Below are 24,222 nucleotides of genomic sequence, written 5' to 3'. Positions count from 1 at the left end.
TCCTTACCTCACAGACGCCCTCGTCCTTCCTCCCCCCAGCGCAAATCTTGGTGTCTGTGATGTGGAGGTTCCCTCTGTGTTGTTCACTACACCTCTCATTACTGATCATGGGCAGATGGACCACCTTCAGTACACCTTCATGACCCGTACCTGAGTGATAGGTGAGAGGAGGGGAGATTATAGTCATGACAACAGTACAGCTAATGAGTAACCAGTCCCTTTCCTAGATTATATAATCCTGATGGATGCGATGGTATGTGTGTGTACCTTTGGTCTCGCCCCATCCATGCATGCTACACATCGAGCCATCAGCAATGGAGCAACCAGCCACCGGCAGCTGAATGGTGTGGACACTGTCTGCAGGGAGGGCAGGCCTGAGTGAGAGAAATATTTTTGTTGTTGTTGAAGAATAGAAGACTAGAAAACGTACGATATACGACCAGGAGTGTTTGTATATTTCTGTTCAGGCACTCACTGGGCCAGCCGTATGAGGGCCAGGTTGGAGCCCTCAGGACCACAGATCACATGGGAGATGGAGACTTCCTGTCTGAAGGAGCTGTTAGGAGCCAAGCCACGAAGGTCTGATACACCTAACCACACACGATACTCACTCAGGTCTGGAACACTGTGTGGATACAGGTGGATGTAAGCATAGTAAAGATAAAGAGGCAGAGGAAGAAAGGTAAAGAGCAAAAGAGGAAGAGAGAGAGAGAGAGGTGCAGTTACCATGAGGAGAAGCATTGTCTGTCAGTGAGGACCCATTCCTCTCGTATGAGAGAACCTCCACACCAGTGACTGGACCTGGGGAGGGAACACAACACATGATATTACACACTGGGAATGGACCTTTGCTTACCCCAACACTTGGACAAATGGTCTATACATCTGCCACTAGAGCAGAGTTTATACCTACAGTAGATAACACAGAGAAGCAAAGCCAGGCGTGTGTGTGTGTGTGTGTGTGTACCGTTTCTGTATGCTGACCATCCAGCTTCCGTCTGTGATGGCGACTGGAGCTCCTCCTACTATCCTGGTCGTCTTATGGATGAAACATGACACATTGGACACCTCCACTGACAAGTTGAGAAAGAGGAAACTATGTTGAAACAACCATTTTATACCCAGAGAGAAATACAAGATGAAACATGAAAACCAGAAGGCGGAGTAGAGCGACTGACCTCTCTGTGGAATGGTGTTCTTTGATGGTACACCTGTGTGACAGAGGATGAAACACAAGATAGAGGTCTCCGTGACAACACAGTGACAATGCCACTACAGGGGTGTGTGTGTGTGTGTGTGTGTGTGGTGTGTGTGTGTGACTCACATGGTTTGATGCTGCAGTAGTCCCAGGGTATAGCAGTGCTGTTAGTATAACACCAGGGGCCATGTGTGTCTCTGTCTGGGTTCCTACAGAAACTCGCCTCCTGTCCCACAGTCAGCACCGCTGCATCTCTGTCCCAACTACACACAAGAAAAGCAAAAGGAGAGTATGAGAGACGGTTAAAGACAGACTGTCAGCCCATCATAATGAGAGGAGACAGCTGTGTATGGCCTATCTCTTCCACACCCACACACACACACACACACACACACACACACACCTACAGTGACACAGGGCAACGATCATAATGTTTGGAACGTCACCAACAGAATTCCTTCCCAGACATTCCAGGATGATAATAGGGGAATTCAGAGGAGGACCATTCACCAACGCACAGTGTGCGTGCGTGCTGGGAGAGTGATCCCTCTGACTCTCTCTAACATAAACAATAACTGCTGACCTCTGACCTCTGGGCGGGAGCCAAGCAGAGGAACCGATTGGCTTTGAAGTATTCCGAGAAGGGAAGAGGCTCAGGGTCAGAGGAAGCCTGCAGTGTGTCCTCCAGATGCTTTATTACACACCCACTCAACCATCCATTACAGTGGAGTGGAGTAATGGACCAGTTTTTCTCCTCTTGAGAACAGCCAGGCTCTGACTCTTTTTTAGACCAATATGACTTGACCACATGTCAGCTACAGGTTAACTCCCCCATGACCTCTTAGATTCAACCATGTGTTTCTGACGAGGGCACTCCATCTTAGGGCTGTTATGGTAACCGTATTACCGCCACACCGGCAGTCATGAGTCATGACCGCAGTTAAATTCCAAACGTGCTAACGGCCTGGTACTCCACACTCTATTGTCCCTCTAATCACTCTGACATCAATGTAAATGTGGTCGAAAGTCACATCGAAAGTCAAACACTTCATGAGAGCCCATTAGCTCATGTTGTGCAACATTTCTATAGGCTATGCAATTGATGACCTTATTAAAAAGAGGAGGATCCCATTAGCTTTCTATAGGCTAGGGCTACTATATTTATTTCTCAACTTTCCTAATATTAAGCACATTGCTTCACTTTAAAACAGGAGTATAGCCTTCCTGGGTGGCATGAAAATGAACCATGGGAAAAACGTCCTCCATTCGCTGTTTAAGTGCAGAGATGACATGTATTTTTCCCCCTGCCTCTGTTCTGAGACAGGTGCATGATAATGTTCCATTCTAAATCAAAACTCATTTCACACATAATTTAGTATACAGTACCAGTCAAAAGTTGGGACACACCAACTCATTCAAGAGTTTTTCTTTATTTTTTTACTATTTTCTACATTGTAGAATAATAGTGAAGCGATCAAAACAATGAAAACACACACATGGAATCATGTAGTAACCAAAAAATATATTTTACATTTCAGATTATTCAAAGTAGCCACCCTTTGCATTGATGACAGCTGTGCACACCCTTGGCATCCTCTCAACCACCTTCACCTGGAATGCTTTTCCAAAAGTCTTGAAGGAGTTCCCACATACACTACCATTCACAATTATGGCAACGTTGAAGAGCCGACTCTGGGATGCTGGCCTTCCAGGCAGAGTTGAAAAGAAAAAGACATATCTCAGACTGGCCAATAAAAATAAAAGATTACGATGGGCAAAAGAACACAGACACTGGACAGAGGAACTCTGCCTAGAAGGCCAGCATCCCGGAGTCACCTCTTCACTGTTGACATTGAGACTGGTGTTTTGCGGGTACTATCTAATGAACTTGCCAGTTGAGGCGTCTGTTTCTCAAACTAGACACTCTAATGTACTTGTCCTCTTGCTCAGTTGCGCACCGGGGCCTCCCACTCCTCTTCCTATTCTGGTTAGAGACAGTTTGCGTTGTTCTGTGAAGGGAGTATTACCCAGAGTTGTACGAGATCTTCAATTTCTCACATGGAAAAGCCTTCATCTCTCAGAATCAGAAGAAAGTTTCTGGCCATTTTGAGTATGTTATGGAACGCACAAATGCTGATGCTCCAGATACTCAACTAATCTAAAGAAGGACAGATTTATTGCTTCTTTAATCAGAACAACAGTTTCTAATGATCAATTAGCCTTATTGAAATGAGCAATCCCGTATCCGGGATCGTAACTACAGCCTCAAGCTCATTACCATAACGCAACGTTAACTATTCATGAAAATTGCAAATGAAATGAAATAAATATACTGGCTCTCAAGCTTAGGCTTTTGTTAACAACACTGTCATCTCAGATTTTCAAAATATGCTTTTCAACCATAGCAAAACAAGCATTTGTGTAAGAGTATTGATAGCTAGCATAGCATTAAGCCTAGCATTCAGAAGGCAACATTTTCACAAAAACAAGAAAAGCATTCAAATAAAATCATTTACCTTTGAAGAACTTCGGATGTTTTCAATGAGGAGACTCAGTTAGATAGCAAATGTTCAGTTTTTCCAAAAATATTATTTGTGTAGGAGAAATCGCTCCGTTTTGTTCATCACGTTTGGCTAAGAAAAAAAACGAAAATTCAGTCATCAAAACGCAAAACTTTTTCCCAAATTAACTCCATAATATCGACAGAAACATGGCAAAACATGTTTAGAATCAATCCTCAAGGTGTTTTTCACATATCTATTCGATGATATATCATTCATATCATTCGTGGAAGTTTGGTTGCTCCTCTGAATCACATGGAAAAATACATGCAGCTGGAGATTACGCACCAATTTCGACGGAGGACACCAAGGCGGACACCTGGTAAATGTAGTCTCTTATGGTCAATCTTCCAATGATGTGCCTACAAATACGTCACAATGCTGCAGACACCTTGGGGAAATGACAGAAAGTGCAGGCTCATTCCTGGCGCATTCACAGCCATATAAGGAGACATTGGAACACAGCGCCTCAAAAATCTGTCTCACTTCCTGTTTGAAGTTTCATCTTGGTTTCGCCTGTAGCATTAGTTCTGTGGCACACACAGACAATATATTTGCAGTTTTGGAAACGTCAGAGTGTTTTCTTTCCAAAGCTGTCAATTATATGCATAGTTGAGCATCTTTTCGTGACAAAATATCTTGTTTAAAACGGGAACGTTTTTCATCCAAAAATGAAATACTGCCCCCAGAGTTTCAAGAGGATGATAAACTTGGATTAGTTAACACAACGTGCCATTGGAACACAGGATGGATGGTTGCTGATAATGGGCCTCTGTACGCCTCTGTAGATATTCCATTAAAAAAAAAAATCATCCGTTTCCAGCTACAATAGTCATTTACTACATTAACAATGTCTACACTGTATTTCTGATCATTTGTTATTTTAACGTACAAAAAATGTATTTTTCTTTCAAAAACAAGGACACTTCTAAAAAATATATATTTATTTCACCTTTATTTAACCAGGTAGGCCAATTGAGAACAAGTTCTCATTTACAACTGCGACCTGGCCAATATAAAGCAAGGCAGTGCGACAAAAACAACAGAGTTACACATGGGATAAGCAAACGTACAGTCAATAACACAATAGAAAAATCTATGTACAGTGTGTGCAAAAGTAGTAAGACCCCAAACTTTTGAACGGTAGTATGCTGAGTATGCTGAGCAATTGTTTGCTGCTTTTCCTTCACTGCGGTCCAACTCATCCCAAACCATCTCAATTGGGTTAAGGTCGGGCGATTGTGGAGCCCAGGTCATCTGATGCAGCACTCCATCCCTCTCCTTCTTAGTCAAATAGCCCTTACACAGCCTGGAGGTGTGTTTTGGGTCATTGTCCTGTTGATAAACAAATGATGGTCCCACTAAGCGGAAACCAGATTGGATGGCTTATCGCTGCAGAATGCTGTGGTAGCCATGCTGGTTAAGTCTGCCTTGAATTATAAATAAATCCCAGACACTGTCACCAGCAAAGCACCACCACACCATCACACCTCATCCTCCATGCGTCACAGTGGGAACCACACATGCGGAGATCATCCGTATGTCATCAGACCAAAGGATTTTCACCGGTCTAATGTCCAATGCTCATGTTTCTTGGCCCAAGCAAGTTTCTTCTTCTTATTGGTGTCCTTTAGTAGTGGTTTCTTTGCAGCAATTCGACCATGAAGTCCTGATTCACGCAGTCTCCTCTGAAGAGCTGCTGTTGAGATGTGTCTGTTACTTGAACTCTGTGCAGCATTTTACTTGGGCTGCAATCTGAGGTGCATTTAATTGCTGATTTCTGAGGCTGGTAACTCTAAATAACTCTGCGTCTTCCTTTCCTGTGGCGGTTCTCATGAGAGCCAGTTTCATCATAGCGCTTGGTGGTTTTTGCGACTGCACTTGAAGAAACTTTCAACGTTTTTTAAATGTTCCAGGTTGACTGACCTTCATGTCTTAAATAATGATGGACTGTCGTTTCTGTGTACTTATTTGAGCTGTTCTTGCCGTAATATGGACATGGTCTTTTACCAAATAGGGATATCTTCTGTATACCAACCCTATCTTGTCACAACACAACTGATTGGATCAAATGCAATAGGAAGGAAATAAATTCCACAAATTAACTTTTAACGAGGCACACCTGTTAATTGAAATGCATTCCAGGTGACTACCTCATGAAGCTGGTTGAGAGAGTGGTAAGAGTGTGCAAAGCTGTCATCAAGGCAAAGGGTGGCTACTTTGAAGAATTTGTTTAACTATTTTTTGGTTACTACATGATTCCATACGTGTTATTTCATAATGTTGATGTCTTCACTATTATTCTACAATGTAGAAAACAGTAAAAATAAAGAAAAACCCTGGAATGAGTAGGTGTGTCCAAACATTTGACTGGTACTGTATGTAAAGACAAAATTTAATTAAGAATAGTCTGATGGGTGACAATATTAGCCTATCACAAAGATATATTATCACTTGAAACAGTGCATTACTTTTTTTTGCAAATTTTTCAAAGTATAGTCACACACCTCATGTAGCCTAGCCCATATGTTTTGATAAGGTTTGTATCAAAACTAAAGTGGCCAAATAACTACTTAAAATTAGGCAAATTAATCCACTTTATAACCGGTGGAGAGCCTAACTGGCTCATAGGCGGCGTGTGAGTTTCAAGTTTGGGGAAGATAATTTTTAACATAATAAAGCATTAAATGAATAATCACACTTGCGGTCACTTTTGAGAATGTGTTTTCCTGCTAATTGCATTTTGTAACATTCACACTTATAGCCTACTGCCGTGGGAGCACTGTTGGCTGTGAACAAATAGCCTAATAGTTTATTAACATTTTATGCTAAACATTCTAACCTGTTGCATCAGCCTCATTGCTTTTACATTTTTTTTTGATGCAGTGGCTGTATTAATTTGGGATCTATCACATTCCACAACTGTCCCAGACTATATTTGGAATATTTATTTCTCACACAGAAGGACAAGTTGACCAATAGAATAGGTCAAGTTATGTGCTATGGGTAATAGTAGATTGACATAAGCTGGAACTTTTGATGTTTGTTAGACCTACTCATCTTGTTGGCTGATAAAATGTAAATGTGGACAGTTCCTCTAACATCTTCAATATGCGCCTCTAAGAAGGCAGTTGCCCGATGTGTCTGTCTTCACTTGTAGCCTACTTCGGAGCTCAGATGCCTGTGAGAAGAACCTGATCAGGTGACGGGCATTGGCTAATAAGAATTGAGATATCTGAGAGAGCCATGTGAGAGATGCTTCGAAGCACGTAGAAGGGAATCCTAATGATTATATTTACCTCATAGGCACATCGGCCACTTTGGCCGCAAAAGGCATAACATTTTTTAGGGGGCATTACAGCCACACATGTGGGATGCTGTCGGAAAATTCGAGGCCTTGTGAGAGTGCTTGACAAATTATGAATGAGAGACTGATAAAGTGTGCACAGCCTGCACAAGAAACAAGGAGCTCATGCCTTTGATGCAACTTTTTTCTACTCATCATTAGAGTCGCATGTACTACAAATCAAAACATATAGCCCAACGTTTGTATCACAACTAAAGTTGCATAAATAACTCTAAATTAAGCATACAGGAGGACCTGCTCAACACTGAATAGCTGCATGAGCGCACTCCATTGAAAATCATTTGGAGAAAATATCCTTTCTATGTTATTCAATCAAATGGAATCAAATGTATTTATAAAGCCCTTTTTATATCAGCCGATGTCACAAAGTGCTGTACAGAAGCCCGGGCCTAAAGCTCCAAACAGCAAACAATGCAGATGTAGAAGCACGGTGGCTAGGAAAAACTCCCTAGAAAGGCTGGAACCTATGAAGAAACCTAGAGAGGAACCAGGTTCTGAGGGGTGGCCAGTCCTCTTCTGGTTGTGCCAGGTGGAGATTATTACAGAACATGGTCAAGATGTTCAAACATTCATAGATGACCAGCAGGGTCAGATAATCATAATCACAGTGGTTGTAGAGGGTGCAACAGGTCAGCACCTCAGGAGTAAATGCCAGTTGGCTTTTCATAGCCGATCATATAGAGTTAGAGACAGCAGGTGCGGTAGAGAGAGTCGAAAACAGCAGTTCAAGGCAGCACGTCCGGTGAACAGGTCAGGGTTCTATAGCCGCAGGCAGAACAGCATTCATACAGCATGTTCAATTGTATTCTTCATACTATAAAATAATGCCACGGCATTCTAAGCAAATCTTGTCTGCTAAATGAACTAGTGTAGCCCACAACCATATGGCATAGCCACATTAGCGCCTAACGTAAGCACATCTCATGCTATCCTGTTTTTCTGAAAAACATTTTCTTCATATCACGTTTCTCACAATAAATACAAAATAAATCATGGATGAACTGTGATGGTGTAGGCTATATTAAACAACACACACCCAGATGTGTAGCATGTGGTTTTGTTACCTGTGGTCTCTCCAGAGGGAACAGGGAAGACCTGACCTGGTCCTAGACACCTCTCCTCTGTAGCTCTCTCCGTTGCCCTCGTAGCAGTCTGGAACGCACACACACACTTACAGTATGATAACAGGATAATAAAATATGAAAACATATTTATGTTACTGTAATACAAGTCAGAATGCTACAGACCACACCAACCAAAGGGAAATATGGTATTAAAATCTCTGCTGTCCTGAGTGGTATACCAGAATATGACCACAAAACACCAGTCACAAAACTGTCCCAGCTGTCCCAGAGTGTAAGAAAAACACAACCCTAAAGAATCTGTATTCCAGATCCACTTACTGGCCTCTTCTCCACACTGTCCAATGGGACAGAGCGATGTTGTAATGCTGTCAGAGCTAGTTAATTTATGTGCATTGGGCTGTGATTCTAAGAGTCCTTCAGTAATACTTCTATAGAAACATACTTTCTAGTTAGTTGCTCAGTTGCTCAGGAGATCATACTTCAGGGACAACACTGAACTAATTAAGTATATTATTATTCAGAGAAAACATATCTGCATCAGTAATCCATCTATTTTGCATGGTCAAAATAAAAATGTTTAGGAGCCAGAAACCTATTACATTTACATAATTTAGCAGACACTTTCATCCAGAGCGACTTACAGGTGCAATTATGGTTAAGTGCCTTGCTCAAGGGTACATCGGCAGATTTTTCTCACCTAGTCGCTCAGGATTTAAACCAGTGCCCTTTTGATTAATGGACCAATGCTATAACCGCTAGGCTACCCACCACCCCTTCACATGTTAGTCTAACCAAAAGCAGTAAATGTCTATTGCACTACCATTGTCTGAGACCTGAAGACCTGTATTAGTTCCTGGAGCTATAGGCTTTAGCTCAGGAGACTACTGTGGTTTTGATTATGCTAGGCTCTCACCATGGGGTTCAGTATTCTGTGTGCCACAGCGGAGGATGTTGGTGCAGAATGCCTTGCGAACATTAGGGTCTGAAGTGAAGCACCATGGGAGGTCAAGGCCGTCAGGGTTCCTGCAGTAGTTCTCCCTCAGGTCTCTGCAACACACACACAATAAAGATATATTCTCTAAACAAGTTCAAGTGCAACCACCCTTTTTCAACCTCCTATTCATTATCTCCAGCACCAAACCAGTGTCTACATATGTGAAAGCAGCATGTTTCTACGATCTGTGGTTAAAAAGATGAGAAGAAAGGTTTTTTGAAAATAATTCTCAGTGATATCAAAGGGTAGGATTAAAAGTAAGACAAATGGTGATTTCCAACACCTGCACTGTGTTTCTAGCCAGCGGTGTCACTACCCTGACCATAGTTTGCTTTGTATGTTTCTATGTTTTGTTTGGTCAGGGTGTGATCTGAGTGGGCATTCTATGTTGTGTGTCGAGTTTGTCTGTTTCTGTGTTTGGCCTGATATGGTTCTCAATCAGAGGCAGGTGTTAGTCGTTGTCTCTGATTGGGAACCATATTTAGGTAGCCTGTTTGGTGTTGGGTTGTGTGGGTGATTGTTCCTGTCTCTGTGTTTGTTTGCACCAGATAGTGCTGTTTCGGTTTTTCACGGTTTTGTATTGTCCGTTATCATCTTGATGAAAGATGTATAAAGATAACCATGCTGCATTTTGGTCCGCCTCTCCTTCCCAGGAAGAATCCCGTTACAAGAGGGAGGGTATTATCTGGCTCCCCACGAATATCATAATGTTTGAAAATCACTCTTTTACATGTTTTAACTTATGATGATCATTGGGAATAACTTGTTAACGTTATAATTGAATATGAGGTTGAAAAGTGGTGAAGTTGCCCTTCAACATGTAATATAGTGTGTGTCGGGTTGTCGATGTGTGTCCAGTCACTCACTTGCAGCGATAGTCCTGGGGTATGTATGTGTGGTTGTGGGGGTACTGTGAGTCCCAGCGTTGACAGGTCACCCCACTGGGTGTTACTGCTACTGTCCCTCTGTAGCCCTCACCTCGACCCAGGAAACACCTGGTAGTCACATCTACCTCTCCCACACTGTCTGAGGCTGAGAGAGGCAAGGAGAAAGAGACCGTGTGTGTGTGAGTGAGAAATGCACCATGGTTAAATATAGCCATATCACCTGTAACATCTGTTAAACTACACCAGCTTTTCCTTGAGGCCACTGTGCCACTCAGACACAGTAGCAAGAACAAGACTCACTTGGACTAAAACACCTCTATTTTCTATAGATTATATTGCAGTCATGTAGTTGATTAAACTGAAATAACAAGGAAACAATGCTGATAAATTGTGTATACAAGTATATGCGGCAGCTTTTGTCTCTCCACAATCTAAACACAGTATTTTGCGGATCTGTCTAAAAATAGAGTGCTACTGGTGAGGATTATAAAGACAGGACCAGGGAATAGAAACGGCCAAAACAATACAACTCTTTGTTTCTATGTCTTTCTGCCTTGGTTTCATTAACACAACGTTTAAGGGTTAGACCATAAAACTGGACTGGGTTGACTTCCAAGGCATGTATCACAGAGACAAAGAGAGAGAGAGAGAGTCCAACCGGTAAGATGCTATCTGTCCCAGTTCCAGTGCTGCTGATGACTAACAGAGAAGAGCCAAACAGAAACAAAGAATCAACACACTCACACAGCTTTAAAGTGTTGTTCACCTTCAACCTTCTATTGGCTCACTTTTTTTAGACCTTTATTTAACTAGGAAAGTCAATTAAGAACAAATTCTTATTTACAATGACAGTCTACACCGGCCAAACACAGACGACGCTGGGCCAATGGTGCGCCGCCCTATGTGACTCCCAATAACGGCCGGTTGTGATACAGCCTAAAATAAACACACAGTCTATTAGCCATGACATAACTGGGAATGAGTATGTGTTTCTCAAAACCGCATTCCTCTGGCTTATTCAATCAGAGAGAGAGGAGGGGGTGGAATGACAGGTACAGGAAGCTGTACATTTGGAGTAGTTAGTCACACCACACACACACACATACATACGCATGCACACACCCCCACACACACTCACAGCAGGCTGTGATGTTGCAGTACTCCCAGGATGTGTGTGCATCCAGGGTGAAACACCACGGTCGTTGACGTCCATCTGGGTTCCTACAATAGTTGTCATCTAGGCCTTTATCAGGATACCTACAACCCAAACAGAAGAGAAGGATTTCAACAAGTCTTTGGGACAGATGTAGATACATACAGTTGAAGTCGGAAGTTAACATACACTTAGGTTGGAGTCATTAAAACTCGTTTTTCAACCACTCCACAAATGTCTTGTTAACAAACTATAGTTTTGGCAAGTTGGTTAGGACGTCTACTTTGTGCATGACAGATGTACTTTTCCCAACAATTGTTGACAGACAGATCACTTCATTTATAATTCAATGTATCACAATTCCAGTGGGCCAGAAGTTTACATACACTAAGTTGACTGTGCCTTTAAAACAGCTTGGAAAATTCCATAAATGATGTCATGGCTTTAGAAGCTTCTGATAGGCTAATTGACATCATTTGAGTCAATTGGAAGTGTACCTGTGGATGTATTTCAAGGCCTACCTTCATACTCAGTGCCTCTTTGCTTGACATCATGGGAAAATCAAAAGAAATCAGCCAAGACCTCAGAAAAACAATTGTAGACCTCCACAAGTCTGCTTCGTCCTTGGGAGCAATTTCCAAACGCCTGAAGGTACCACGTTCATCTGTACAAGCAATAGTACCCAAGTATATACACTATGGGATCCCACAGCCGTCATACCGTCAGGAAGGAGACACGTTCTGTCTCCTAGAGATGAACGTACTTTGGTGCAAAATGTACAAATCAATCCCAGAACAGCAGCAAAGGACCTTGTGCTGGAGGAAACAGGTACAAAAGTATCTATATCCACATTAAAACAATTCCTATATCGACATAACCTGTAAGGTCGCTCAGCAAGGAAGAAGCCACTGCTCCAAAACCACCATAAAAAAGCCAGACTACGGTTTGCAACTGCATATAGGGACAAAGATCGTACTTTTTGGAGAAATGTCCTCTGGTCTGATGAAACAAAATAGAACTGTTTGGTCATAATGACCATAGTTCTGTTTGGAGGAAAAAGGGGGAGGCTTACAAGCCGAAGAACACCATCCCAACTGTGAAGCATGGGGGTGGCAGCATCATGTTATGGGGGTGCTTTGCTGCAGGAGGGACGGTGCACTTCACAAAATAGATGGCTTCATGAGGATGGAAAATTATTTGCATAAATTGAAGCAACATCTCAAGACATCAGTCAGTAAGTTAAAGCTTGGTCGCAAATGGGTCTTCCAAATGGACAATGACCCCAAGCATACTTCCAAAGTTGTGGCAAAATGGCTTAAGGACAACAAAGTCAAGGTATTGGAGTGGCCATCACAAAGCCCTGACCTTAATCCTATAGAACATGTATGGGCAGAACTAAAAAAGTGTGCGCGATCAAAGAGGCCTACAAACCTGACTCAGTTACACCAGCTCTGTTAGGAGGAAAGGGCCAAAATTCACCCAACAAATTCACCCAATGTGAAGCTTGTGGAAGGCTACCTGAAACATTTGACCCAAGTTAAACAATTTAAAGGCAAAGCTACCAAATACTAATTGAGTGTATGTAAACTTCTGACCCACTGGGAATGTGATGAAAGAAATAAAAGCTGAAATAAATCATTCTCTCTACTATTATTCTTGACATTTCACATTCTTAAAATAAAGTGATGATCCTAACTAACCTAAGACAGGGGATTTTTACTTTGATTCAATGTCAGGAATTGTGAAAAACTGAGTTTAAATGTATTTGGCTAAGGTGTATGTAAACTTCTGACTTCAACTGTATGAGCAATGAACAAAGTGGGAATGTGTGTGTGCGTCTCCATCAGTGTAAGCGTGCATTTATACGTTTGTGTGTGTGTGTGTGTGTGTGTATCTATAAGTATGTGTGTGTTGACCATAGGGCCTCCATTGGCAGAGTACACTGGTCCACTGCAGGTGTTTTGCATCTCATTCCTCCTCCAGGCATATTAACAGAGCCTCAGAGGTACTGAGAACCTCTTCATCACAGCGTTGAAGGGTGTGTGTGTGTTTGTATGTGTGTGTGTGTGTGTGTCCTGCCCCAGCAGCAGGTGGTGTGGATTAGTGTTAGACTCGTTAACACGTCTTTAGTCATCCTTGTGTTTCTGTAATTAATATTAAACCTCAAACTGAGTGTGTATGCATGTGTGTGTGTGTGTGTGTGTGTGTGTGTGTGTGTGTGTGTGTGTGTGTGTGTGTGTGTGTGTGTGTGTGTGTGTGTGTGTGTGTGTGTGTGTGTGTGTGTGTGTGTGTGTGTGTGTGTGTGTGTGTGTGAGTGTATGCATGTGTGTGTGTGTGTGTGTGTGTGTTACCTCTTGGGGTGGAAGAGGTGTTTGTGTGGTTCCTCTAGGTCCCAGCGTTGACACTCCCGTCCCGTCTCTGTGTGATCCATGGGACCTCTGTACCTTTCCCCATTACAGCTCACACACTCCACTGGGGACACACACGTGCCATGGACATTATTGATGCAGATACTACATAAATACTACATGTAATACCAAAATAGTTGTCCCATGTATTTAATAGTTTGTGTAAAATGTCTCCCCTTAAGTCAAATGAGTCAACATTCAGTGTGTATGTGTGTGTGTGTGTGGAGCAGTGTAAACAGCAGAGCAGAGCAGATTAGAAACAGATGTTTATGAGTCTACTATTCTCACTATGTGTGTATATGAGTGTGTGTGTGTGTGTGTGTGTGTGTGTGTGTGTGTGTGTGTGTGTGTGTGTGTGTGTGTGTGTGTGTGTGTGTGTGTGTGTGTGTGTGTGTGTGTGTGTGTGTGCGTGCGTGCGTGCGTGCGTGCGTGCGTGCGTGCGTGCGTGCGTGCGTGCGTGCGTGTGTGTGTGTGATGTCCCAGTGTTCCTCATTACTGGAAACTTTCTTTCAAATCAACCTTTCCAGTCATTTTTCTTTGGACCAAAACACACATTCCCATTACAACACAGACCCATTACATTTCCTCAGAATCTTATAACAACCTTGTGGATTCCTCCCTCCCACACACATCTCTGGTCGTCCTGTGTATTTCATACACATCTTATCACATCACTGTCAGCTGTTTATTAACTAGATAGATTGTACTATCCACAGAGGACATTTGTTCTCTAGACATTTGTCCTCTAGACCTCTGAGAAACAGTGATTTCTCCTGTGACAGTTTGCGTCATCCAGTTCTAGATACCACGGACCATGATCCAGTTCCACAGGAAGAAGGGATCACAGTGCAGTTAAATGGTGCACTGTAAAAGAACATGGGCTGTGGTGGGAAAACTGCTCCATATCTAAAGTTAAAGACATTTAACTGACCTACTAGAGTAAGAATCCCCACTAGGAACATGGGTTATGTATAGACTGAAAAGCAAAAAAGCAGACGGAGTCCCTTTGGGTTGAAATAGTTAACAAAGCCAGGGAAATATGAAATGAGAATCGACAACATAAACTGAATCACACTTCTGCATGCAGCAATTCAGGCCAATACCATCAGAAACAGTTGGATAATTCTACATTACTGAGAACACACCTGATATTCCACTTGGCTGCAGTTTGCCACAGATAAGTGGAGACCAATGAGGGGCATTGAGGGAGAGAATCCACCATGTTAGAGCCACTAGTTGTTGGCAGTGGTCAATTTGTGTGTGGGTGTATGTGCATGCGTGGGTGTCCTACCTTGTAAGCACTCAGGTACTCCACAGTCCTGGTGTCTGACGGTGGGGTCTGTAGTGAAGCACCATGGTCCTGAAATAGCGTTGTCAGGGTTACGACAGTAGTTGTTTGTCAGCTCCTTCTTCCTGTTCCTCCTTGGTAGGAAACTTGAGGGAGAGAAGAACTTCAGTGTTCATCAATATCTCACTCAATCACAAGCTTATTCTCATTCTATCTGGTGCAGAGTTGAAAGGCAAAAGGGAAATCTCCAAGGTGGAGCGTAGAACAGGCCATGTGTTACTAAGTAACCTTGAGTCATACACATCTACGTATTGACTGAGGAACAATTCAATTGTGGTTTTATTTGTGGACTCACATTTATATGGGTCACAGCTGAAACAATTTGGAAGGCAAAGAGCAAGGCAACATAATGCAACATATGGTAATGTGTGGGTGCCCCAGTGTAAACTCACTGATAAAGCACACATGCACACAATTGATCTGTAATTGCTTGACATACCAAGCCTTAACCTGTTAAGTCGACCCTCTACTTTTTTGAACATTGTGTTAAAAATCGCGCAACATTTCAGCGCCCTGCTACTCAGGCCAGGAATATAGTATATGCATATGATTAGTATGTGTGGATAGAAAACACTCAGACGTTTATAAAACTGGTTAAATCACGGCTGTGACTATAACAGAACGTGCGTTTCATCGAAAAGTGCAGGAAAATCTGATCACTGAAAATTTAAATAAATATCCATGCGCGACTTCAAGGAATTGTTCAAAGTGAACCGAATTAAATGAGGCCGAGGTTGCAGTGCCTACAGCTTCCACACGTTGTCTAGAGTCTTGTCATTTGATTCAGCTTTGATTCTTGGTCATACCGAATCAAGGGAACCGATTCCCTCCGGTCTCCGACCGGATGTTTTGGTCGAGAATTGACATCGCCTCCTGATGAATTTTATCGCTTATTAACGTGTACTAATACCTAAAGTTGCATTACAAAAGTATTTAGAAGTGTTTTGTGAGAGTTTATCGTCGACTTTTTGAAACGCTATTTTTTTCCGTTTATCACACAGTCTTCATAGATCGATATCTAGGCTATATATGGACCGATTTAATCGAAAAAAAAAGACCCAATAGTGATTATGGGACATCTAGGAGTGCCAACAAAGAAGATGGTCAAAGGTAATGAATGTTTTATATTTTATTTGTGCGGTTTGTGTAGCGACGACTATGCTAATTATTTTGTTTACGTCCCCTGCGGGTCTTTTGGGGTGTTACATGCTATCTGATAATAGCTTCTCATGCTTTTGCCGAAAAGCATTTTAAAAATCTGACTTGTTGCCTGGATTCACAACGAGTGTAGCTTTAATTCAATACCCTGCATGTGTATTTTAATGAACGTTTGAGTTTTAACTAATACTATTAGCATTTAGCGTAGCGCATTTGCATTTCCAGAGCTCTAGATGGGACGCCTGCGTGCCAGGTAGGAGCAAGAGGTTAACAGAACTCTGACACATCCGACGAGCATCAAAGCCGGTGTAGTACGATTTAATTTTAGTCCTGTATTTGGCGCTTTTCCTGTTTGATGGTTCATCTGAGGGCATAGCGGGATTTCTTATAAGCGTCCGGATTAGTGTCCCGCTCCTTGAAAGCGGCAGTTCTAGCCTTTAGCTAGGTGCGGATGTTGCCTGTAATCCATGGCTTCTGGTTGGGATATGTAAGTATTTTGGGATGAAACCGGTGACTGTGGTGGTATACTCCTCAATACTTTCGGATGAATCACGGAACATATTCCAGTCTGTCCTAGCAAAACAGTCCAGTTGCAAAGCATCCTCATCATCGGGCCACTTCCATATTGAGCGAGTCATTGGTACTTCCTTGTGATGGTGCCGGAGGGGAAGGTTGCAGTCTTATCAGCTCTTAACCAACCAAGCTATTTTGTTTGTTTTTTCACGTTGTTTGTTGTGTACATTATGTTGCTGCTACCGTCTCTAATTACCGAAAAGAGCTTCTGGACATCAGAACTGCGTTTGCTCACCACAAACTGGACAAAGAGTTCTTCTTCAATGAGTCAGACGGGAGGGATATAATACAGACACACGACCAGGCCCAGATCCCCACATTCGCTGGAGAAGGAAATCAGGGTACCTTGTGAGGATCAGGCGACGAGTGGCTAACGTGCCCGTGCCTTCCATCCTGCTAGCTAACGTTCAATCGCTGGAAAATAAATGGGACATACTCAAAGTACGTTTATCCTACCAACGGGACATTAAAAACTGTAATATCTTATGCTTCACCGAGTCGTGGTTGAACAACGACATTAAGAACATACAGCTGGTGGGTTATACACTCTATCGGCAGGACAAAACAACATGCATCTATGCATTTATGTAAACAACAGCTGGTGCAAGATATCTACGGAAGTCTCAAGGTTTTCCTTGCCTGAGGTAGAGTATCTCATGATAAGCTGTAGACAACACTATCTACCAAGAAAGTTTTCACCTGTATATTTCGTAGCTGTCTACATACCATCACAGGCCGATGCTGCCACTAAAACCACACTCAATGAGCTGTATACCGCCATAAGCAAACAGAAAAACGCTCATCCAGAGGCGGCACTCCTAGTGGTCGGAGACTTTAATGCCGGGAAACTTAATTAAATCAGTTTTACCTCATTTCTATCAGCATGTTAAATTAACAACCATAAGGAAAACAATTCTAGACCACCTTTACTCCACACACAGAGACGCATACGAAGCTCTCCCGTGCCCTCCGTTTGGCAAATCTGACCATAGTTCTATCCTCCTGATTCAAGCTTACAAGCAAAAATTTAAGCAGGAGGCACCAGTGATCAGTGATGAAGCAGATGCTAAACTCCTGGACTGTTTTGCTAGCACAGAATGGAATATGTTCCGGGACTCTTCAGGTGGCATTGAGGAGTACACCACATCAGTCACTGGCATATCCCAACCAGAAGCCACGGATTACAAGCAACATCTGCACCCAGCTAAAGGCTAGAGCTGCTGCTTTCAAGGAGCAGGACTCTAACCCGGAAGCTTGTAAGAAATCCCGCTATTTTGTCCGATGAACCATCAAACAGGCAAAGCGTCAATACAGGACTAAGATCGAATCGTACTACACCGGCTTGGACGCTCGTCAGATGTGGCAGGGCCTGTAAAGTATTACAGACTACAAAGGGAAGTACAGCCGAGAGCTGCCCAGTGACACGAGCCTACCAGACGAGCTAAATAACTTTTATGCTCGTTTCGAGACAATTAACACTGAAACATGCATGAAAGCATCAGCTGTTCTGGATGACTGTGTGATCACGTTCTCTGCGGCTGATGTGAGTAAGACCTTTAAACAGGTCAACATTCACACGGCCGCAGAGCCAGACGGATTACCAGGACGTGTACTCCGAGCATAAACTGGCAAGTGTCTTTACTGACATTTTCAAACTCTCCCTGTCTGAGTATGTAATACAAACATGTTTCAAGCAGAACACCATAGTCCCTGTGCCAAAGAACACGAAGGTAACATGCCTAAATGACTACAGACCTGTAGTACTCACATCTGTAGCCATGAAATGCTTTGAAAGGCTGGTCATGGCTCACATCAACACCATTATCTCAGGAACCCTAGACCCACTCTAATTTGCATACCGCACCAACAGATCCACAGATGATGCAACCTCTATTGCACTCCACACTGCTCTTTCACACCTGGACAAAAGGAACACCTATGTGAGAATGCTATTCATTTACTACAGCTCAGCATTCAATACCATAGTGCCCTCAAAGCTCATCACTAAGCTAAGGCCCCTAGGACTAAACACCTCCCTCTGCAACTGGATCCTAGTCTTCCTGATGGGCTGCCCCCAGGTGGTAAAGGTGGGTAACAACACATCCACCATGCTGATCCTCAACACGGGGGCCCATCTGGGGTGTGTGCTCAGCCCCCTCCTGTACTCCCCGTTCACTCATAGCTGTATGGCCAGGCACAACTCCAGCACCATCATTACGTTTGCTGATGACACAACAGTAGTAGCCCTGATCACTGACAATGATGAGACAGCCTATAGGGAGGAGGTCAGAGACCTGGTCGTGTGGTGCCAGGACAACAACCTCTCCCTCAACGTGATCAAGACAAAGTGGAAGATTGTGGACTAGAGGAAAAGGAGGACTGAGCACGCCCCCATTCTCATCGACAGGGCTGTAGTGGAGCAGGTTGAGAGCTTCAAGTTCCTTGGCGTCCACATCACCAATAAACTAACATGGTCCAAGCACACCAAGGCAGTCGTGAAGAGGGCACGACAAAAGCTATTGCCCCTCAGGAAACTGAAAAGATTTGGCATGGGTCCTCAGATCCTCAAAAGGTTTTACAGCTGCACCATTGAGAGCATGGTTGCATTACTGCCTGGTATGTCAACTGCTCGGCCTCCGACCGCAAGGCACTACAGAGGGTAGTGCGTACGGCCCAGTACATCACTGGGGCCAAGCTTCCTGCCATCCAGGACCTCTATACCATGCGGTGTCAGAGGAAGGCCATAAAAATTGTTGAAGACTCCAGTCACCCTAGTCATAGCTGGAACGCTGCTGCTACAATCTGTTATTATCTATGCATAGCCACTTTAATAACTCCAACCAACATGTACATAATTACCTCATGTACAGGGGGTACCTCATGTACATAATTACCTCAATTACCTTGACAATGGTGCCCCCGCACATTGACACATTGACTCTGTACCGGTACCCCCTGTATATAGCCCCCACTATTGTTATTTACTGCTGCTCTTTAATCATTTGTTATTCTTATCTCTTACTTTTTTGGGGTATTTTCTTAAAACTGCATTGTTGGTTAAGGGCTTGTAAGTAAGCATGTCACAGTAAGGTCTGTTGTATTTGGCGCATGTGACAAATAACATTTGATTTGACTGCACAGGGAAGAAAGGCAAAAACAGCAGGAGAGAAGAGGAGAAGGGTGAGGTAAGAGGAGAACGAGAGGAAGAACGAGGAGGGGTTGGATGGTTGTGCTCCTCCAATGAACTTCTGTCACGAGCTGTCTCTCTCCCTGTGTCCTCTCTCACCCTGTGTCCCTGTGTTCTCTCTCTCTCTCTCTCTCTCTCTCTCTCTCTCTATCTCTCTCCATGTGTCCTCTCTCTCCCTGTATCCCTGTGTTCCCTTCTCTCACCCTGTGTTCTCTCTCCCTATCTCTCTCTCTCTCTCTCTCTCTCTCTCTCTCTCTCTCTCTCTCTCTCTCTCTCTCTCTCTCTCTCTCTCTCTCTCTCTCTCTCTCTCTCTCTCTCTCTCTCTCTCTCTCTCTCTCTCTCTCTCTCTCTCTCTCTCAGGTTTTTATCACTTAATTAACAGGTTTTACTACAGTATAAATTATCTTGAACACACACACCCTACATAAACAGGGAGACAAAAACAGGAAATGATCCCTGACTGTGTAAAGTGTTAGAGTGAGTTCAGAGAGGACTAGTACTGATGAATGACTGGCCCCTTAAGACTAATCACCAGCTAATGTATCACTCTACACACATGCACACAGGCGCACACACACACCACATGCACAAACACAGGTTCTAGCTTACTTGTGTTCATGAGGGAAAGGAGAGGCCCAGGCTTGGCACCTGATTCCACTGGCCGTTACAGACCTTCTCCCTCTGTAGTTCACTCCTGTCCCCACTATGCACTCCTGCACATAGGCTAGAAAGAGATAGAGAACAAGAGAGAGAGATACAGAGAGAGAGGGACAGAGAGAGAGAGAGAGAACAGTCAACAACAAAAAGGACTCTGTTTGTAAGAACATTTCTGCTTTTCAGAGCACAGAGCATCTGAGAGAACATGTTAGGACGGGTCTCACATCCCCCATACTGTTCCATTTTACTCTACACATACATAACATTACTAACCCAGGTACCAAACTGATGAGAACAAGGAGTACGAGGCACTTTAGACACTTGTAAGCAGTGCCTTTCTACTGCCCGTAGAGAGAGAAGGGGGAGAGGGCTGGAGGACAGAAAGAGAGAAAGACAGGGAGATAGTGTACAATACCTTTCTTCTGGTAGAGTTGGTAGTTGAAGTCATGTTGGCTTTGGACTCCTGGTGAGTTCCTGTCAAACGACAGCCACTGGCATTTCCTGTTTTTCTGATCATACAAGAACGCTCTAGATAGATAGAGAGAGGGAAGGGATGGAGTGAAATATTGATTGATTTATGTAGTATAATCATTTAGCAGGCATGTTTATCCAAATTGACTTATAATTAACATGCAGATAATACAGTATGTGTCCTGAATTGAAATAGGATTGACGCCAAGCCTGCTACTGCTGAAAGGAGACTGCAGAGAGGACTGAGTCTGTCAGGGGAAACCTAGAAATGCATACCAGACTAATTTTGCTGCTGAAAGACACTAAGGAAAACCGAACTTCTCATTACAGAGTGGTAGGGTATTACAGTAAGCAGGGTTGGGAACAATTCCATTTAGAAGGCAATGAAAAGAAAAGAAAATTCCAATTCCAAATGTTCCTCATTGAAAAGCATTGAAGAGAATTTTAATTTCAGTGTACTTCCTGACTGGAATTGAAATGGAATTGGCTCCAACCCTGACATGATTACGATATAGAGTTTGGGCTGCTGCCAAAGAAGGCCAGGGGATGGTGTCATACTGGCTTAGACAACAAATACAGTATATTGTCGCTGTCTGATGAAAATGTATTTTCTCCAAAACATAAACTTTTAAGGAAATTTAAAAAGCACCATATTTTCCCATTATTGAAAATACAATTATGAAAATTCTGAAGCTATTTTGAATACATTTTCTTGGTTCTAGAGTCATGAAATGAAGGGAGTTACTGCATTTAATTACTCAAAAACTTGACAGCGACAATCTAACTACAGGTGGAAAACAACTCTTGACAGTTGTCATAGACCATATGTACATACAGACAGTGTTCCGGAAAGTAGCTCATACCCCACTTAAGGTCTTTTTGGATAAGCCACTTGCACCTATGATATCCCACTCATGAGTATTCCTGTCCATGAATAAACATTCAATATTCCTCATTTAAGTTCATATGAGTTAAATGGAATAGTAACTGAAATCTGGACACTGACTGTAGGCCTATAACATCTCACACGTAGCCTAACATAATATTAACTCCTGCAGAATTTGGCTATGCATTTCCTGGAGTGAAATTATACAACACACATTCATTTTGTCTCAGGAACAGGAGTGGAGAAATATATTTTAAAACATTCAGCACCTCTATAGAGAAAATGTGAATGCACGTGTAATGTGTTATCTTTGAATCTGTTTTACAAGCAAACAGTATTTCAACCACATAAAATATGCATCCAAGACTAACTGAAGTCTCATCAGAAACGTGTTTCGTCGTTGTCTCAGATTTTCATTTCCTTAAAACGGATGACATTTGGACATTTCGCACAGGACCAATCACTGAGGAGGACCATCCTCCTCAATGATTGTCATTAAAAAAACTGTGAAACATTAAAACCTCATAAGGATCTGCCCCTTTGTTTCAGTTATCGCCTAAAATTGCATACCCAAATCTGCCTGTAGCTCAGGACCTGAAGCAAGGATATGCATATTCTTGGTACCATTTGAAAGGAAACACACAGGAAATGTGAAAGGAATGTAGGAGAAAATACACAATACATCTGGTAAAAGACAATACAAAGAAAAAAACAACCGTTCTTTTGTATTTATTTTGTAATTTTTTCCCTCTTTTGTCGCCTGGAATTAAAATAGATTTTTTGGGGGGTTTGTATAATTTGATTTACACAACATGCTTACCAATTTGAAGATGCTGAATATTTGTTATTGTTAAACAAACAAGAAATAAGACAAAAAAAATGGAAAACTTGAGCATTCATAACTATTAACCCCCCCCAAGAATACTTTGTAGAGCCACCTTTTGCAGCAATTACAGTCTCTTGGGGTATGTCTCTATAAGTTTGACACATCTATCCACTGGGATTTTTGCCCTTTCTTCAAGGCAAAACTGCTCCAGCTCCTTCAAGTTGGATGGGTTCCGCTGGAGTACAGCAATCTTTAAGTCAGACCACAGGTTCTTAATTGGATTGAGGTCTGGGCTTTGACTAGGCCATTCCAAGACATTTAAATGTTTCCCTTTAATTAAACCACTTGAGAGTTACTTTAGCAGTATGCTTAGGGTCATTGTTCTGCTGGAAGGTGAACCTCTGTCCCAGTCTCAAATCTTTGGAAGAGTGAAACAGGTTTATAATTTTCCTGTATTTAGTGCCATCATTCCTTAAATTCTGACCAGTTTCCCAGTCCCTGATGATGAAAAACATGATGGTGTTCTTGGGGGATGAGAGGTCTTGGGTTTGTGCCAGACATAGCGGTTTCCTTGATGGCCAAAAAGCTCAATTTTAGTCTCATCTGACCAGAGCACCTTCTTCCATATGTTTGGGGAGTCTCCCTCATGCCTTTTGGCAAACACTTTAAGCAATTGCTTTATTCTGGCCTCTCTTCTATAAAGCCCAGCTCTGTGGAGTGTATGGCTTAAAGTGGTCCTATGGACAGATACTCCAATCTCTGCTGTGGAGCTTTGCAGCTCCTTCAGGGTTATCGTGGGTCTCTTTGTTGCCTCTCTGATAAATGCCCTCCTTGCCTGGTCCGTGAGTTTGGTGGGCGGCCCTCTCTTGGCAAGGTGTGTTGTGGTGCCATATTCTTTCAATTTTTTGATAATGGATTTAATGGTGCTCCGTGGGATGTTCAAAGTCTCTGATATTTTTTTATAACCCAACCCTGATCTGTACTTCTCCACAACTTTGTCCCTGACCTGTTTGGAGAGCTCCTTGGTCTTCATGGTGCCGCTTTTTTGGTGGTGCCACTTGCTTAGTGGTGTTGCAGACGCTGGGGCCTTTCAGAACAGGTGTATATATACTGAGATCATGTGACAGATCATGTGACACTTAGATTGCACAAGTGGACTTTATTTAACTAGTTGTGTGACTTCTGAAGGTAATTGGTTGCACCAGATCTTATTTAGGGGCTTCATAGCAAAGGGGGTGAATATGCACGCACCCACTGCTTTTCCGTTTAGAATTGTTTTACATTTCTTTAAACAAGTAATTTTTTTCATTTCAATTCACCAATTTGGACTATTTTATGTATGTCCATTACATGAAATCCAAATAAAAATACATTTAAATTACAGGTTGTAATGCAACAAAATAGGAAAAACACAAAGACTTTTGCATGATACTGTAACTAGAAATATTGATTAAGTCAATCTC

The 24,222-nt window shown here is 42.6% G+C and overlaps 1 protein-coding gene across 1 annotated transcript in view; it reads right to left on the bottom strand.

Annotated features, from left to right (window-relative positions):
• LOC118396152 (hepatocyte growth factor-like) overlaps positions 1-24,222 on the bottom strand; it is a 35,954-nt gene that overhangs the window by 5,783 nt on the left and 5,949 nt on the right. The window contains exons 3-17 of the mRNA XM_035790266.2: positions 20,992-21,104; positions 20,529-20,643; positions 14,945-15,087; positions 13,597-13,717; positions 11,231-11,349; positions 10,072-10,237; positions 9,125-9,258; positions 8,191-8,278; positions 1,325-1,461; positions 1,179-1,211; positions 968-1,073; positions 727-801; positions 476-625; positions 268-374; positions 8-150 (exon numbers count right to left, since the gene is read on the bottom strand). Coding sequence (XP_035646159.2) covers positions 8-150; positions 268-374; positions 476-625; positions 727-801; positions 968-1,073; positions 1,179-1,211; positions 1,325-1,461; positions 8,191-8,278; positions 9,125-9,258; positions 10,072-10,237; positions 11,231-11,349; positions 13,597-13,717; positions 14,945-15,087; positions 20,529-20,643; positions 20,992-21,104 — 1,750 coding nt within the window. The remainder of the gene's footprint in view (positions 1-7; positions 151-267; positions 375-475; positions 626-726; positions 802-967; positions 1,074-1,178; positions 1,212-1,324; positions 1,462-8,190; positions 8,279-9,124; positions 9,259-10,071; positions 10,238-11,230; positions 11,350-13,596; positions 13,718-14,944; positions 15,088-20,528; positions 20,644-20,991; positions 21,105-24,222) is intronic.

The sequence above is a fragment of the Oncorhynchus keta genome, chromosome 17, assembly GCF_023373465.1.
Source record: "Oncorhynchus keta strain PuntledgeMale-10-30-2019 chromosome 17, Oket_V2, whole genome shotgun sequence".
Taxonomy (NCBI): Eukaryota; Metazoa; Chordata; class Actinopteri; order Salmoniformes; family Salmonidae; genus Oncorhynchus; species Oncorhynchus keta.
This window is presented reverse-complemented; position numbering and strand designations above follow the sequence as displayed.